The sequence below is a fragment of the Callorhinchus milii genome, unplaced genomic scaffold (genome assembly GCF_018977255.1).
Source record: "Callorhinchus milii isolate IMCB2004 unplaced genomic scaffold, IMCB_Cmil_1.0 Scaffold16, whole genome shotgun sequence".
Classification (NCBI taxonomy): Eukaryota; Metazoa; Chordata; class Chondrichthyes; order Chimaeriformes; family Callorhinchidae; genus Callorhinchus; species Callorhinchus milii.
Window position 1 is genome coordinate 991833 of NW_024704757.1, and position 18648 is coordinate 1010480.

The 18648-nt window shown below is 44.5% G+C and overlaps 2 protein-coding genes across 2 annotated transcripts in view; one reads left to right on the plus strand and one right to left on the minus strand.

Annotated features, from left to right (window-relative positions):
* slc5a10 (solute carrier family 5 member 10) overlaps window positions 1-18648 on the plus strand; it is a 56300-nt gene that overhangs the window by 18861 nt on the left and 18791 nt on the right. The window contains 2 exon segments of the mRNA NM_001292667.1: window positions 1000-1205; window positions 2767-2902. Of these exon segments, the coding sequence (NP_001279596.1) occupies window positions 1000-1205; window positions 2767-2902 (342 nt within the window).
* On the minus strand, window positions 782-17303 carry LOC103187099 (protein FAM83G). Its single transcript, XM_007906450.2, has 5 exons — window positions 16726-17303; window positions 14521-14688; window positions 9372-9496; window positions 5265-6621; window positions 782-1742 (listed from the first exon to the last, which is right to left on the minus strand). Exons 1-5 carry the CDS (start codon window positions 17230-17232, stop codon window positions 1593-1595), a joined length of 2307 nt encoding a protein of 768 aa, XP_007904641.2. The 5' UTR covers window positions 17233-17303; the 3' UTR covers window positions 782-1592.

Genomic DNA, 18648 nt, shown 5'->3' on the forward strand with positions numbered 1-18648 from the left:
TGCAGAAGTGGAGAGAGCATTGTGTTCACTCCAGGTAACTAAATGCGAAGTCTACATAAGGGAGTGTGTGTGTGTTGGGGGGGAGTGGGGGATGTCTGAGGTGAAGGAACCAGCCCAGTAGCAGTAAAAAGATAAATTATAAATGTTTGCCAATTTTGCATTTGTATGTCAAAGGTTAAATAGATCTCTTTTGGGACAAGAATTTGATGAGATTAGAAACCAGAATGTGAGACATGTGAAGGACCCGGAGGCTTACTCTTGGTCCGTTTTCTCCCTTCCTCCTTTCCTGATTTATTTGCTGAGTTGTTCCATAGACACTGTTGGCTCTGCAGTGCTTCACGCAAATATGATCTCAAATCCGATCGGAAACTGGAACCTTGACTGTTCCCGCCTCCCACCTCCCCGAAGCCTGGAAAGCTGAGGTCTATTGTAACACCAAACTAATGCCCCAGTCTAGATCCAATTAATGATTGGAACAGTGTGCCAAGTTGCCAGAAAGGGTGATTGAGACCAGCATGCTGGATTTATTTAAAAAACGGCTTGATGGTGTGATGGGGGATGATGGGGTGGGTATTCTGGTGGGGGATGAGATCAGATGGGCCTTCTTAATCCAAGCTAATCTTGTGATCACGGATTGGGGTTCAAACCTGGTGTGCTTCCAATCAATACTGCTTATAAAGCTTACTATAGGTGAGTGATGCCTCAAACATTGTCGGGGAGAACGGAACCAACTTGTGTGTAGATCACAATGTGGAGATGCATTTCCAAATACAGTCATGTATCCACGTTATTCTGGCACCTCACATGCAAGATTTATTGCACATTACAAAGGAATATCACCAAATACAAGATCCAGATACTAACAACACCCTGATAGACTCAGTTGTCCGCTCTTTAGATTAAAAAAAGCCCGAACCAAAAATAATTATAGCAGCTGTACTGTACTGAGGTTTTAACATTTACATTAACAAAGTCAATTGCTTTATGTTGCTCCTCTAGCGTTTAATAAGATCGGAGGATACCACAACCTGGAAAGGGCATATCGAGATGCAATTCCGACAAAGATTATTCCCAATACAACATGCCACCTCCCCAGAGCTGATGCAATGCATCTCTTCAGAGATCCAGTGACAGGAGATCTTCCGTGGACTGGCATGACTCTTGGATTAGCCATTTTGGCAACCTGGTACTGGTGCACAGATCAGGTAATGTAAATTTATTTCCCATCACATTGCTTTGCCCCTTTTGGACAGTACAGAAGCAGCATTTATTAAATACTTAAGAGTCCCGAATACCAGGGGCTCCACAGGTTTAACTGCAAGACTTGCTGGTGTTTCAAGTGTTGCTTGTTCATTTCTTCTGTAATGATACTGAAAGTATTGCAGCTCTTTGGCTCAGCAACTTAACCCTTAAATGACGAGATGCTGAAAGCTTGGAGAACGAGAGCCCAATAGAGTCTTCGTTGTGCTAAGGGGAGCCTTCTATAGAGATGATCCACTGTGCGTTGTTAGCTCTGTGGTGCCTACTGTTGAGGTTAATGTCCTAAAAAGGTCTTGATCTTGGTGAAATTGTGAACCATGTGGTAAAACCTTTCAGCTGGAAGGCCCAAATGATTTAGAGATCACCTTTCTACCTTTGTCCAAATCGGTGCTCCTTGTTAATCCATGGAACTTACGAACGTTCATGTTTGACCTCAGCATGGCAGCTGGTGGCTTTGAAGTTAGTGGGAACAAATTATTCCTCTGTGAGAGAGAGAAAAAAGGTATGTGAGTGACTTGAATTGAGATGTACACAACATGTTTCAACAAGTGGCTGTGGAACGGTTTGGCAGTATCTTCGTTCAAATGTCACTGTGTAACTAATGTGAAAGCAAATGATCGGCAGTTCACACAACAGGTTTTGATTTCAACTGTACCTGCTCAACAAACAAACACAGTAAACAGAATGACAATACGGAGTAACCACGTTTCAATGTTAAAAATGTGTGTGGATTCTCCATGTTTCATCCCAGCTTCTTTTTTCCATCCAACCAACCCATGCTATGTCTGTTTGCTAAGAATAATAAATTCTTCAGTGAGGTTTACTAGCGTCCAGGGTAGACATTGTGTCAGCATTGGAACATTACCTGATCTGGTGCATAGATCAGGTAATGTGAACATAAGAGGACCAAGGTTGAAATCCAGCCTATAATATAATAAAAATAATAATTCTTGCATTTGATATAGCACCTCATCAATTCATTGAGATGTCTCAAAACGCTTCACAGGATATACTGTAAAGTGGATTGACTGTGTAACTTGTGGGTGAAATGCAGCAGCCAATTTGTGCACAGCAGCGTCCCACAAACAGCCAATGAGTAAGTGGCCAATTTTATTTGAGGATTTGTTGGCCAGGTCACTGGGAGAAACTCCTTTCTCTTTTCCAATAGTGTCATGGGATGATACGCATTCTGTTCTACATGCAGGGAAATTTTCATACGTAGGTGGTATTGCCTATGTGGAACTTTCTATCTGTTTTGGACGATCCTAAACATGCTGGTGGCTTTGTGCATGTGTCGGACACCTGGCTGACTAAAAACAAACTCTCTTCCAAATGTTGGTAACTTAGAACAGAATTTATTAAATTAAAGGAAATGATGGCTGGAAAACAGCAAATTTCTGCATCCTTCACCAGAACAGGCCTCATTTACATTGACTACACTGGACTGTATTCGTTCTCTGTCCTGTAAATAAGTCAGTATAAAAATACACACTTTTTATATTGCAGGTCATTGTGCAGCGGGCACTGTCTGCAAAGAATCTGAGTCATGCAAAGGGAGGCTCCATCCTAGCGAGCTACCTCAAAATGCTGCCGATGATTTTCATTGTAATGCCTGGGATGATAAGCCGTGCTCTGTATCCAGGTAACTCAGCATTTATCAATTAAGCTTCCACTGTTTATAGCGTATGGTGGTGGTCCAAGCCTCTGTGACACTACTTTACCTAAACCTTCCCTGGAGCAGCGAACAATTTGGTTGAACAACAAGAACAACAACAACAAGGGTTGAATGGAATTTTTTTTTAAAAAGTCTCTGTAGCATGTTAAACAGTGGAGAAGTATATCACGTTTGACAACAGTGCTTTCGGGTTTCAAACAGATTTCAAACTGATAAAAATCAGTGATGTTCTTTCATTAAATTTCTTTTAAAATCTGTAACAAGTTGAAGTTGATCAGCCCATTGACTGTTGAATAGAATTTCTTCGATGGAACAAAACCATTGCCTAACACAATGTACTAAATGCACATGGCTAGTAATAGATAGTCTAATAGGGAGTTTAAGAGGAACTTCTGAAACTAACTGTCAGAAGCTGTGGTTGAAGTAAAAAGTATCAATGTATTTGAGGGAAAACTTGCTGCATACATGAGAGAGAAAAGGACATAGAGTATACCAGAGGGGAATAGGAAGTGTGGGGCTTGTGTTGAGTAATTGACACTCACTTCTGCGTCATATTCCTCTAATTTTATATAAATCGCACCTTGAGATGTCCTCCGAATGTGATAGGTGCTACATTATATGTAAATTTGTTGTTGTAAATGGCTAGCTAACTCAGGAATTGGTTGCTATGTTCACAGTGGAACCCTGTCCCACTCAACCTGCTTTAGGCAATGCATCAGCCACCTTCTGTGCAAACAAAGTACAGTTTTGTATTTACTTTGTCATCACGAGAATGCCAAAAGCTTTCTGAGGAACATGATCTGGAGACAAACGGCTGTGTACGCAGCACTGGGCTCTTTAGTACGAGGTGTGATGGCAAGAATGATTGCTGTAGTCTTTCTTCGATTTGAATTTTTCAAGAGTCGTTTTTCTTAAATGTAATCCATTGGTGGCTTGGATAGAAGCAAAGAAGCTTTCACGATTGTGTGCTACTGTGGAGAGCAGACTTGGCAATTGAACCTGCTCACTCTCCCTATTTGGCTATTATTTTTTGCTGTCCACATTTCAAATGTCTTCTAAATGTTTTTAAAACCACTGCTCCCTCCCTCACTCCCTCCAAACAGACAAAGTTAATTTCCAGAAAGTTCTACATTACAAAAGAAAACTTTATGGGAAATGCTGTGCGCATTTGGCTGCCGCTTTTCACCCACAAAAATATGTAAATTCACTTTACAGTATATTCTGTGAAGCGCTTTGAGACATCTCGAAGATGTGATAAGGCGCTATATCAATTGCAAGGATTATTATTATCATCATCTTCCTTTTCTCCAGAACTTAATCCAAACGTCTTTTGCCTTATCGTAGTGGTGGCCAACCTTTATGGTCAGTCAAGAAAATACATTTTCTTGATTGAATATTTCTTGATTTATGCCACAAATCAAGAAATATTCAATCAAGAAAAAACTGAAAACATACCAATGATCAAACACGGACATGCCTAGACTCATGCGAATGTTCGCTTCTTGATGGCCCTGTGGGCCCCTTCAGCCTGAGGGCCACAGGTTGGCCATCCCTGCCTTATAGTAATAATTAATATTCTGTGGCTAACATATACACTTGTATAAACCTGTCCCCCTCCTCCCCCCCATTTGAGTTTGTCTAGGCAGAACACAACATAATGGCTGCAACATAATGGTTTCTGCTCAAGCCAGTGACCCATCATTCAGAATTTTAAAAAAAGTAATTTGGTCATTCAATCTACGACTGTTTGTGGGATGTAGCTGTATGCAATTGGCTGCCCACAAAATACACAGTATATTCTGTGAAGCGTTTTAAGATGTTTCGAAGATGTGATAAGGTACTATATCAAATGCAAGGATATTATTACTTAGACAGTTGAGTTTGAGTAAGCTGCTGAATTGTTAAAATAATAAGTTAGTCACTGGATACATCTCTGCATTTCCACATCATACTGTAAATGTTTCAGAAAGATACAAGTTGACAAGTGTGATTTTTTGGGGGTCAGCCAGGTGTCTGATACATGCGGAAACCCATCACCATGCTTAAGAGTATCCAAACCAAACTGAGAATTCCATTTAACCCACCCACACGTGGACATTTCAGAGATAGACTGATGGAATTGAATGCACACACACTCCCTAGATGGATGCATATTAGAAAGTATTCGGTGCAGTTTGGCAAGAGCCAAGGCTTGGGGGCCCCAGATTGTGTGTTGGGGTACTATTGGAGTCTAACCAGCTAAAACCACATGGCGTGCCATTGATATCACTGTCCACCAGTGTCTGACAATGATTACAGCATCTGACACAATTGATAAGTAAAATCTTACCTTTGACTTTTCACAAAAACGTTGAAGGTGTTGTTGGTGGAAAGTGTGTCGCATATTATCAAGAGCCTTCTTCTTGGCCTGTTCTTTTACTTCACGTAAGAAGATGGCAGCCTCGTTTTTGGACACTATCTTGTAGCCGTCTCTTATGTCATTCATCGAATGGGAAAAATTCTTGGAGTGGTTCAAAGGGCTTTCAAAGGTGCCGCGGCTGATGCAGTGGTTCACCTCCCCAATTATCTGTTCTCCATCATGCTCGGATGCAACTTTTTTGACTGTGCCATTGAAATCATCACACTCGTAGAAGTCATCTGATTCAGAAGACAGGGAGGTGTCTGATATCCAATCTGGAGTGCAATTTGTTGAAGGATTCGATACACAGTCTTCCTCTAGTTCAGTTTCATCTGGTCCATTCTCCTGACCACCTTCTGTTTCGTTGCTTTCTGCAGGCACCTCTGCTTCGCCTGTTGTAGAAGTAATTACATCTTTTATCCCCTCCGAAGTTTCAATCGCTCGCCCTTCTCCATTTTCTTTACATGCAGATGAGTACACCACTGTCTGTTTCGCAGGTCTTGTGTCATTGTCCAAGACTTTACTCTTCAGTTTGTTTCTGTGCTGTAGAGAGCCTTTCATTCCTCTCATTTTTGACTTAACTTTATGATCTGTTGTATTTGCTTTATGCTTAGTTTCTTGAGTCTCTAATGTTTGTGCAGTCAATAAATTGACACCAGTATTCTTCTCCATTCTTTTGTTAGTTCTCTTAGTCTGAGTATCATTATCAGTTGCTTTGCGGGGAACATCTGCCTCTCCTTCTACCTGTTTTTGTGCCTGACTGCTTTGCACAGGCCCACAATCTCTTTCTTTGGTGTTTGTTGAACTCTTCTGATCCTCGCTGTTCTCCTGAGGCTGTACCCCAAAACTAAACATGTAGGCAAGCATGTCTATTTTGGGCATGTTCATAAGAGCTTGGTCAATGGTGGGCTCTTCGAATGGGATCTCTGGTAATCCACTAGCTGTCTGTTTCTTACTTGTGTTCAACTGTTGATTCTTATCCTTGTTGGAGTCGGACTTCTTATCAGAAGATGAAGAATCCCCGTTGGCCATGTTTAACCGCACCAGGGCGTACTTGGGGTTGATAAGCTTCCTCGCTATGGCGGCACTTTGTTCTGGTGTGAGACTCGGTACCTGGATGGGTTCGGGCTTGGGTTCAGGCTCCACTGGAGCCAAGTTCAATTGACTCATGTTGACCACTTTGGAGAAGTGCAGCAGCTCCCTGAATTCTTTGTCAAACGTTTCCACCACCTGACCCGAAAGCACAGTGATGATGTTGCGGTCAAGCCGAGATCCAGTCCAGGTAAAACTAGATGAGCATAAGAGTAAAAGCTCGCAATTAGAAAATGTTGGTGCGTCTCATAAAAGTTCAACCCAAAGCTTATGATCTACAATTAGATCCAGATCCACCACTGCAATTGCCCGCATTATTGTATTAAGACCACTTTCTGCTGCCCTCCCCAAAGATGGAATTGATTGCGTGAGCAGTCTTTTGTTGCTTGTCAACAGTGCCATCAATTAAGCATGTGATCCTGCAGAGCGAGAACAAACCAGTTTGGCTAAGATTATGATTGAACTATTCCTTTGGAGCTGAGCTGCTGTTGGCTACACCTGTGTTTTATCAAACACCACCCAAAGCAAATAACATAACCCTGTTAACAACCATATTGTGGAGTCCTGTAGCTCAGTGGTTAGAGCACTCGCTTTGCAAGTGAGAGACCTGAGTTCAATTCCAGGCAGAGGGCGAAACCTTGGGCAAGTTTCCTTACTCCACACAGAGCCTAATAATAATCCCTCCAAAACAAAAACAATAATAAATTGGTCATTTTCAATCTACGACTGTTTGTGGGACATTGCTGTGCGCAATTGGCTGCCGCGTTTGCCCACAAATATACAGTCAATTCACTTTAGAGTATATTCTGTGAAGCGCTTTGGGACGTCGAGAAGACGTGAAAAGCGCTATATCAAATGCAAGGATTATTATTATTTTATTAAGGCTGACTTCCACAATCCCATCATTCTGGCTTGCAAACCTTCAAGAGGTCTCATCTCACACGTTCTATTTAAACATGTCACAAGCATGCTTGTGACAAGATTCTGAAGTCATCCCGCAGTTATTTAGTTAGTTTGTTGTTATCTTATTGCATTGTGATGTGAGTCACTGCACTTAGATTTCTCTTAAATAGAAATTGAAAGTTCATAAATCATTTTCTGTCCACATCCTTTGTATTGACTCTTGATAAACGAGCTTGATTAACACCCTGAAATTCACCCTTTGGTCGGTGCTCCCTAATGCGTCATACATCCTATGCAAAAGGTGCTATATAATTGCAAAGTATTGCTCTTGCAGTTAACCAAAATGATTCCCAGCATCTGCTGCCTCGATCCCATCCCCACCCAACTGCTGATCACCCAGCTCCCCCTCCCCTGCCCACTACTGGCAGATGCTGTTCACCAGGATCAGTCCCACTCCCCTTCAAAACCGCGGTCATCACCCCACTCCTTAAAAAACCTACCCTCGATCCCACCAACTTTGGCCACTACCCCCCTATCTCAAACCTGCCCTTCCTTGCCAAAGCTCTGGAACACTTTGTTGCCAACCAACTTCACGCACCCCTCTCCCTCCACACCACAGTCCGGTTTCTGACCTGCCCACAGTACATCCTCTCTATCTGTGACCAGGGCTCCCTCTGCCTCCTTGACCTCCTGGACCTCTCCGCCGCGTTCGACACAGTCGATCACGCCATCCTCCTCCACCGCCTGTCCTCTATTCACCTCAATGGGACCGCTCTCGCTTCCTACCTTGCTAGCCAGCACCACATTTCTGCAAATGGCTTTTCTTCTCGCTTCCACCCAGTCACCTGCGGGATACCCCAAGGATCTATCCTTGGCCCCCTTCCTTATCTATATGCTCCCTCTCAGTGATGTCATCCACATACAATGATGCCATGTATGCAGATGACAATCAACTCTACTTTTCCACCTCCAGCTGTGACCCCCAGACCCCTTATGCGCTGTCAGCGTGTCTGTCGGACATCAAGAGGTGGATGAGTACAAATTTCCTGCAGTTAAACGTCAACAAGACGGAAGCCATACTCTTTGGCTCCTGCCGACGTCTTCTCTCCCACGGTTCTGACCTCCTCAACCTACCCAAGCTGTCCATAAAACTCTCCGAACCAGTGCACAACTTAGGTGTCAGGTTCAATACCCAGTTATCCTTCCTCCCCCACATCCAGTCCCTGACCAGCACCACTTTCTTCCACCTCCGCCACATTGCCTGTGTCCGACAGTACCTCACCTCAAAAGCTGCCAAAACCCTTGTCCGTGCCTTTGTCACCTCTCAGATGGACGACTCTAACGCCCTCCTCGCTGGTCTCCCCTCCTCCACTGTTCCCAAAATTCAGCTCATTCAAAACTCCGCTGTCCCCATTCTCACCCGGACCAAACTTTGTACCCTGATTACTCCAGTCCTTGCCAAACTCCACTGACCCCTGTCACAAAGCGGATTGATTTCAAGATCCTCACTCTAATGTTTAAATCCCTCCATTCCTTGCCAACCCGCCCCATCTCTCTAACCTCCTGTCTCCCCACAGGAGTACCCGCTGCCTCCGCTCTACTGGCTCTGGCCTCCTCCTCATCCCCCGAATCCTCCGCTCCACCATCGGCTGCCGTTCCTTCAGCCACTACGCCCCGAAAGTTTGGAACTCCCTCCCTCAACCCCTTTGCCTCGGCCCCTCCTTCCCCATCTTCAGGCCGCGCCTGAAGACCTTCTTCTCCGACCACGCTGATGGTCACCTTCCCCCCCCCCCACAGCTCAGCCTCGAACTTTGCCATTGTTAAGCACTCTGAGCTTTGATGTTGACTTTCTGTAGTTCTTGAAATAATGCGTAATAATTATTATTTACAGAAAATTGGCTTCAAAATTTAGACTGTGTTTAAGAATTTTCCAAATTCTGGACTGTCTCAAATCCTAATAAAGTAAAATAAATCCATATTTGGGTGGAATTTAGGTAGACTGTGTTGATAAAAAGTTCACCTTGTGACGGTTAATTGTCTTACCTGTATGATCCGGACACTGCCCTGTCTCCATCAATCAGCATAAACTTTTGCATTTGCCTCCCTATGACCGTTTTAGCTGAACGGGTGTTGAATTCATTCCCCTCAATAGAAGAGATTTGTAGATACTGCAAAAAAAAGTGCTCCTGATTTATATTGAAGCTTTTTGTCCTTATCATTCTGAATAAAAATATCAAAATACGTGGGGGGGGGGGGGAATAACCCATATATTTTTTTAAGAGTACCAAAAACACTATTTGCATAATATTTCTTGTATTTCCACCTCCAGTACTGGAATGAGAAATTATCTTCAGATTATCTTTCAGTCATTTGCTCTGTGACTCTAAAGTTGTCAAATTGCTTCTTTGCTGATAACATATGTAAATGATTGTAAAGGACAAGATATTATTCAAAGGTGCAATTCAGCTGTGTTACTGGAGGTGTAGTTAAACATTCATGACGACCCTTATTGTTTACAACAACAACAAAATTACATTGTAAAGCACCTTTCACATTGGGAGGACGAATGTGTTTAGCCTTCACTACAGAAAAGCTTCCTGTTGTGAGTAAAGCTTAAGCGGAATTGGATGGCAAGGCATTTTAACAAGTAGAGGTTTTGCAGAAAAAGCAGAGGTGGTTGCAAAATCTATTACTAGAATGCCAACTAGGCAAGGCTTTGAAATGGCATAACAATCTAAAGGGAATGTTGAGTCAAATTACTGAGAAGAAGCTTTTGTGAAAATATTGCATGTGGCTTTTGTCCAGGGTGTGGCAGGGGCATGTCATGCAAGACCTATTTTCCCTTGCAGCACAACACATATGCCATTCTCGCTATGTGAACAACCGAGAAGCAATCAAATTGATTGCAGAGAGATTTACGCCTCAAATTTTTAGCCGATTGAGTAGCTCATTGAATGTTTTGCGAATCATGGTCAGTAACATCACACTGCTTGAGCAATTAAGATGGAAACTGGGGTGGGGGGTGAGGGAGAGTGGGAAGAGCCATTTATAATATGATAATAATAATCCTTGCATTTGATATAGCGCCTTATCCTGTTGTTGAGATGTCTCAAAGAGCTTCACAGATTGTAAAGTGGATTAACTGTGTATTTTGCTCAGTGAGAATGTGTACAGAGAGAAAAAGAAAGGAAGATGGTGAATCCTTGGCTTCCACAAATTGCAATATATTAAAAAAAAGTGATTGAAGACTTTCAAAATGAGTGAGAAGGCAGTGGGGGAAACAGAGGCAAATAGGTTAGAAAGATTGTGGACAATGGGAGAATGACCAGAGATTCCAGAATTCAATGTGGGGAAACTCGATCATTATCCGTGATCCTCTTTATGATAACGTGTGTGAGAGTGAGGAATTAGGGCAACCATCTTTGCTCCACAAACATCTCAGGTGTTGATAACACAATGACAGACCAGACTAAGTCACTTCATTATTTCTGTGTATGCAAATGAAAACGGTTGACAAACACATTCACCAAGATATATCATTATCAAATTGGGACATAGCTGTGTGCAAATTGATTGCTGTGTTCATGTGCAAAATACATAAATCGCTGCACTTTACAATAACTCCTGTTTTGAGATGCCATCTGTATGTGAAAGACACTCTATCAAATGCATGGATCATTATTCCTATTATGTATTGATATTGGAGGAATAATGATAAACCATAGTTTTCTAAGAATATTAAGCTATGGTTTGATGTCTATTCCAAATGAACTTTATCTATTCACCAGTTACTGGCATTGGGGAAAAAAAAGCAGGAGTCATCAGTTCAAACAAATGCATTTTTCTCTCACTGGTGATTGATTGAATTGATAGCAATCAGGGCAATCAAACCTGAGCGTGACAAGCCTGCACAGCCTGTGTTGCTGGAGGCTAGGGAAGGAAACCAATGCTCCTACCTACATATCTGCAAACTAGGTGAGGTAATGGGTAATGCTGAAACTGCTGTGCTCGTCAGAAAACTGGATGGCGGTAAATGTTTCGAAACTGCAGAAGGGTTTGAACTGGTGCCCCTTTATTTGGCGCAACAACAATTCACAATTATGCAACTTCTTTCCCGTCAGAAGTAGGGTTTGGAGCGCTCACACACAACTGCTGTGGTTACAAGTGAGAGTCCGTTTCAAGTCAACCATCATGAGATGTTAATAATAATAATCATTGCATTTGATATAGCACCTTATCACGTCTTCGAGACGTCTCAAAGCGGGAGACGTAAAGTGGATTGACTGGGTATTTTGTGGGCAAACCACAGCAGCCAATTAACCACAGCAGTGTCCCACAAACAGTCGTGGATTGAGTGATGATATTTTTATTATATATTTTTTGGAAGCATTATTACCCCCAGAAAGCAATCCACCAATCGATTAACAAACAAGTTACTTACTGTAGGGGAAACAGAGGGGTGTGGAGTTAAACTTCCCGCACGGGAATCGAACTCGGGTCCTCTCACTTGCGAGGCGAGCGCGCTAACCACTACGCTACAGGACTCCTCATGTTGAGAAATTATTGAATAGAAGCGAACAATATGGTAAATTTTTCCCTCGATAATGAATATGAGGATCATTATTATTAACACTGCAATATGATTCTTTTGGAAATTCCCAAACTTGACATTCTTGTTAAATTTGTCAAGTTCGGTCACTGCAGATATAATACTGCGATTGTTATTCCTTGGAATTAACAGACATAACAATTTGAGGCAAAACCACTGATCACAGGAGGATAGGCCAGTCTCACGAGATACCAATCTTTTTCTGTAGAACATTTTTAGATGAGAGATTGAGAGCTGCTTATGCAGTATAAAACAAAATACATTTAGACTGGTCTTTCATGTCTAGAGGACAAAGTGCCTTGACACAGCTGGCTGGGCATCTAAGCTGGGGGGGGGGGGGAGGGAGCAGTTTAAAAATAACAAATTACATTTGTATAGGGCCCTTCACGTTGGAAAGGCATCCCAGGGCACTGGACAATCGCGTTTTGGACCCAAGCTAGAAAGTGAAGTCACAAGGGGAGGAGGGCAGTGGGGGTGGGAGGGTGGTCGATGGAACGATCGAAGAGGAAGGTGTTCAGACAGGACTTGAAGGAGGCAAGAGAAGGGGTGAGATGAAGTAATTGTGGAATAGAGTTCCAGAGTGTGGGGGGCAGAGATGCTGAATGCCTGACTGCAGATGGTGGGGCGGGAAACAGGCCGGTGTCCACCGAGCTAGGGAGCGGACAGGCTGATATGGTGTTATAAAAACCAAGGGACAAGCAAGACACCACTTGGCTGGTTCCAGCCTCCTGCTTGTCCTTCGTCCTCTTCACTCCACCATCAGTAACCGTGCCTAGGTCCCCAAATTTTAGATCACTCTCCGTCAATCCCTCCGCCTTGTTCCTCTTTCCCATTTTTCAGATCACCCCTGAAGACCTTCCTCTTCAACTGTGCTTACAACAACAACAACTCAGTTTAACAATTCATCTGAAGGACGGCACCTACAATATTGCAGCGGTCCCCCAACACTGCATTAGAGTATCATCTTAGACTATGAGCTCAGACTTGAATCCACAATATAACAACAAGATTATATTTGTATAACATCTTTCACATCGGGAGGATATCCCAAGGCGCTGGACAGTGACAGCATTTCAGACCCGAGCAGAGGTCAGGAGGGGAGAAGGGAGAGGAGAGGAAGTGGGGTGACCAGTGGAATGGTCAAAGAGGAAGGTTTTGAGGCGGGACTTGAAGGAGGCTAAGGAGGGGGCGAGGCGGAGTGACTGGGGGATAGAATTCCAGAGGTTGGGGGCAGTTATTATTATTATTAATTAATAGTTATAATTATTATTATTATAGAGTGGCTGAAGGCTCTCCCGCCAATGGTGGGGCAGGTGGGTCGGGGGAAGTGGAGCAGCCAGAGCCGGCTGACGGAGGGAACGGGCGGGTTGGTAGGGGGTTAGGAGGTCGCAGAAGTAGGGTGGGGTGAGGCCATGGAGAGCTTTGTAGGCGAGGACCAGGATTTGGAACTGGATCCTCTGAAGGATAGGGAACCAATGGGGGAGATGGGGTCACAGAGTTTGGTGAGGGAGATGACATGGGCTGCAGAGTTCTGGATTATCTGCCAATAGTCTGCCAATTAAGCCAGGGTGACATCTTGGTGAAGTATACATGGAAACAGTGTTACGTACTATGTGCAGTGTATATGGAAACAGGGATTAGTTGATGTTTTCACAGAACAGGACTGCGAGTTATTAGTACCATATTCAGGCCAGTGGCAATAGTACAGCTGAAATGGGCATCAGCAGGCCCTGCTATCGTATTACCTGACTTATGGCCGCACTGATCATGAGTCAGGGAAGTAGAACAGGCTGGTTATTAGAGTTGTTGACTCAGGTGGATGTAAAGGGACCGTACTACTGTTTGTATTAATTTTCCTGTACTAGATAATCGCATGATTTCTGCCTTTTTTAATTCACTTAGAACGAACAATTACTGTATTCACAATGCCAACACCTTCTATTTTCATCCAAGGCTGCAGGAAAAGAGATTCTTAATAAGGAATTACAACAAAACAACTTGCAGTTATACAGTGTCCTATAAGCGGGGTAATGTCTCAGAGTGCTAACTGCATGTTGGTTCCTGCAGTCATTTCACTTCCAAATGAATGTAATTTGGCAATTCTAAAAATTCTGTCATTTCTAAATTTAGCATAGACGCTAATTGTGCTTTCCTGCACAGGAATGTGCCAATTGAACTCTCAACTAATGTCTTTATTGTTAAGGAATTTCACAAAACAACCTTTGTCCAACATTTTATGGCTCCAAACGTGGGCGCAAAGCGAATGTTTTTAAAAGCTGTTATCGGTTTAATGAATATTAATATTATCAACAATTATATCAACGAACAGTTTTCATGTAATTGTCACGCATTGCGCAATCGTTGCATTGGTTAGCTCTACCAGTGTTTAAAACTTTTCATTAAATTCCTATAAGAACAATAACTTGCATTTATATAATGCTCTTCACGTGGAGTAGTGTCTAGAAGTGTTTAAATACTCAACAAGCTTAGAATGGAAAATGAAATGGCTTGAAATCCAGGCAGATGATATAAGTAACTTGCACTTTTAGTGCCAGGTTCCTTCGACCATTTTTGTCCACTTACTTTGAGCATCCCCATGTGCATTCCTGAGCTCTCGCACATCTTGAAGAAGTACTTGATGTTGGTTTGATCATGGATAATGTAGGCAGGAACTTTCCTTTTAAAGCTGGCATCTAGTATGTCTTTGAAGATATCAATGTCTGTAAATAAGTCCATGACAACAGCGATTACCTGTGGACAGTAATGAAAATGTTGTATCCATGTGCACCGACAGCCCATCATAGCTTGTAAAATGTAAGCATTGAAGCAAAGGATTATTAAATCATAAGTTATTTGCACTGCGTGTGCAGTAGTTCAAAATAACTTCTTTGGTATGCTGCCAAATGAGCCAGGCTGCTAACACTTACACTTAATGAGTTAATAATGATTATTCGTGCGTTTGATATATAGCGCCTTTCACATAAGAGGGCGTTTCCAAGGAATTATTCTAAAGTGCTGCGACTGTATTTTATAGGCAAATTGTGGGTTGAATAGTGCAGTCACTGTATGAATAGGAATGCTGATTAATACAAAATTTTATAAAGTCTCTCTGCCACACACAGAGCTGGGGAAAGTTACCTGCCTCTGACAGATAGGTTTATATTCTTCTCAACAACCATGTGAAAGAGTCTGAGCTGGGGTCTCAGATTAGCTGATTGAGACACTCACAGTCATATGACTATTTAGCTTGATCAGCCTGAAATCTATACGTTAAATGCCCAGTTGAGAAATGTTCAAATTGCCCAATTGTAATTTCTGTAGGTTGGAAGGTGCATAGAGCCTCGTGTGATAGTTTCACAACAGTGTTGTAACTATCACCTCCGGTTGTAAAAAAAATGTCCGACTGTGCAGTTAAAGAGGAAGGTCTCAAGGTGGACCATGAAGGAGGCGAGGGAAGGGGTGAGATGAAAGGACTCCAGGAGGGATTTTTACAGGGTGGGGAGGATAGGCTGAATGCCCAACCACTAATGGTGGGTGTGGAACAGATATGTGGAGGGGAGTGCCTGGGTCTGTAGGATTTGAGGATGTCGCAGAAGTAGGGTGGGCCAAGATTACGGAGGGATTTAAAAGTGAGGACGAAAATCTTGAACTCAATCCACTGTAGAAGGGGAGCTCGGCGAGGAGGGGGCCGATTGGCTCACATGGGTATTGCGTTTGGTCACCTTCCTCCCCCTCCCCCTGGCTCGGCCCCAGGATTCGTTACTGTGAAGCGCTCTGAGACGCCGTCTGGCGTGGAGGGCGCTATATACATCCAAGTTGTTGTTGTTATTGTTATTGTCAGAATAAAGAATTGTTTACCAGGTGAAGTAGAGTCGATTGGGGGCATTTAATTGGAATAGGCACCTGTGGAGGATGGGTTTTACGAGGGTATGTGGAAAGAAAATTGGTAATAGGGTAGATGGTTTCATTGGAGGAGCGAACGCAGATACTCATTCCTAATTCCTTGGCTTCTTGCTGTGTTGGTAGAATTCTATTGTTCTAACAATGGAAGAATAAGCATTGAAATAATACAGAGCCGAGTCATATTGCAACCCTGCAAACTAATAAAGTCCAGCGTTGCAACTGATCCTTGATGCAGTCCCTGTTTGCACTGTTAGCAACAACTGTGGAGTCCTGTAGCTCAGTGTTAGAGACTCTCCTCGCGAGCGAGAGATCTGGGTTTGACTCCCGGCAGGTCAGGGCCACACCTTGGGCAAGTTTTCTTACTCCACACACAGCCCAATAACAATCCCTCCAAAACAGAATTGGTCATTTCAACCCACGGCTGTGTGCGGGACAGACACTGCAGTGTGCGGGACAGACGCTGCAGTGTGCGGGACAGACGCTGCAGTGTGCGGGACAGACGCTGCAGTGTGCGGGACAGACGCTGCAGTGTGCGGGACAGACGCTGCAGTGTGCGGGACAGACGCTGCAGTGTGCGGGACAGACGCTGCAGTGTGCGGGACAGACGCTGCAGTGCGCGGGACAGACGCTGCAGTGCGCGGGACAGACGCTGCAGTGCGCGGGACAGACGCTGCAGTGCGCGGGACAGACGCTGCAGTGCGCGGGACAGACGCTGCTGTGCGCAATTGGCTCCGCGTTTCGCCCACAAATACACAGTCAATTCACTTTACAGTATATTCTGTGAAGCGCTTTGAGACGTCTGGAAGCCGTGACGAGGCGCAGTGCCCGGTGCCGGAGTGCTGTGTGTGTTATGGCGGATCCCTCAGTGCTGCGCTGTGTCCTGACCTTCTGTGCCCCCGCGATCATCCTCCGCACCACCTCCTTGATGTGAGTTGTCCCGTCCACCGGCGGCTGTGTGTACACGGTGGCCCGGGTCACCCCGCGGTACGAGGAGCTGTCGGGCCACCCCAGGTCCAGCCCCGGCCGCTCCACATCAGAGTGGTCGGGCCAGTACAGCTGTGACAGCGGCGGCTCCCCGGGACCCCCGGCCCCGGGCTCCCCGGGCTCCCCGGGCTCCCCGGGCTCCCCGGCCCCGGGGTCCGGCTCGGGCTCGGGCTCGGGCTCCGGGAGGTACTCTCGGGCCGAGGACAGCAGCCGCCGCACCTCCAACTCCGAGAGGAACGCCCTCAGGTTCTCGTTCCTGATGGTTTCATCGAACGCCTCTCTCCCGCGGGTCACCAGAGTCTCCACCGCCAGTCTCTGGGCCTCACTGTAGTAGAACTCCGGCCGAGACTCGTTAGTCCTGTGGTTCACGTTACTCTCCTCCAAACACTGCACCTGTGACAGAGCCATAGTCCCTATACAGAGATACACCTCTGTGAGTGAGTGAGTGAGTGAGTGGATCTCTCTCTCTCTCTGTATTCCTCCCTTTCACTCACTCCACACAGTGCCCTCTCCCCGTGTGTGTGTGTGTGTGTGTGACTCACTGGTGGAGGCAGTGACAGGTGTGGCTGAACCACAGTGATCTCCTCCCAACTTCAGACAACACACCCCACAGCCGCACCGCACCGCCCCCTCAGCGGAAGCTGATTCATTCACCTGCGAATACCGGGCAGTGAGGCCCCGGTCTCCTGTTTCCCGGCACTGGGGGTGTTCCCGAGGCGCTGCCGATGGCGGGACCTGGTCAGTCAGACCGCCCCTCAGCTCCCGCCAACCCTGAAGCCACACCACACCACACCCGTGAGGGGGCGCTTCGCTTCGCTTCGCTGACCCGCGGGGGACAGTGCCGCCGGACAGTGGCAAACTGTGGCTTTAGGTGGAAGTTACAGCCTTCAGACCATTGTGGTTCGGTCCGTTTGTTTAAACAATGGCAACAATATGTTGTCTTGGAATACTAAGCGTCTAAAACATCCCTCAGACACATGTGATACACACTGTGGCTTAAAGGTCTTTGATGTATTTCTTTCAGAGATAGTGGAATTCTCGAACAGTTTCTGAATGATGTTCTTTGTTTATGAATGAAGTCACAAGTTCCTACATTCCCCTCCATCCCCTATTGTATTATTTTATTATTTTATTTTTTATTGTGTTCTTGGCAGTGTTAATGATTACTGGTTGCAACCGCCATAGTTTGCTATCACATTGGAATGTAATCTATAAAGTGTTCTTTGCAAATAAATACCTTCATGTGTAAGCAGCTGTTTGTCGGTGATGATGACGGCCATTCACACTCACTGGGTCCCACACAGCGGAGAGAGGAGACTGACTGACTCGCTTCCTTGCGTTGCCCACATCTGATTTGTTACTTTCGATTTTTTCTGCACAGAAAGAGGTCATTCGGGCCCGTCATGTCTGTGCAACTGTTGTTTGGTTTTCCAAACCATCCTTTTTCTTCTTAATAATAACAGTAATAATATTAATCATTGTTGCATGGATATAGCACTTTAGCACATTGACAACGCCTGCACATGGCAATCACTGCAGGATAGCAACTGTGCATTTGTAGGCAAAGGGTAATCTCACTATAAGCTCTCTACCCATGTCCTGCCTTTATTTATTGTTTATTGGGGGATCGTGCTGTAATTTTAAATTTGTTTTTATGATTTTATCCCTTTTCCTACTCCATGTCTGGCCACCACAAGTCGCTGAACGTAATTATAATTTGTTTTTTGTATCTTTTAAGGAAACTTTCATTCAGAACCACAGGGCACTGACTCATTCAGTGATACCATTGCACAAAAATATGTACGAATTAGTCTCACTTTCCCC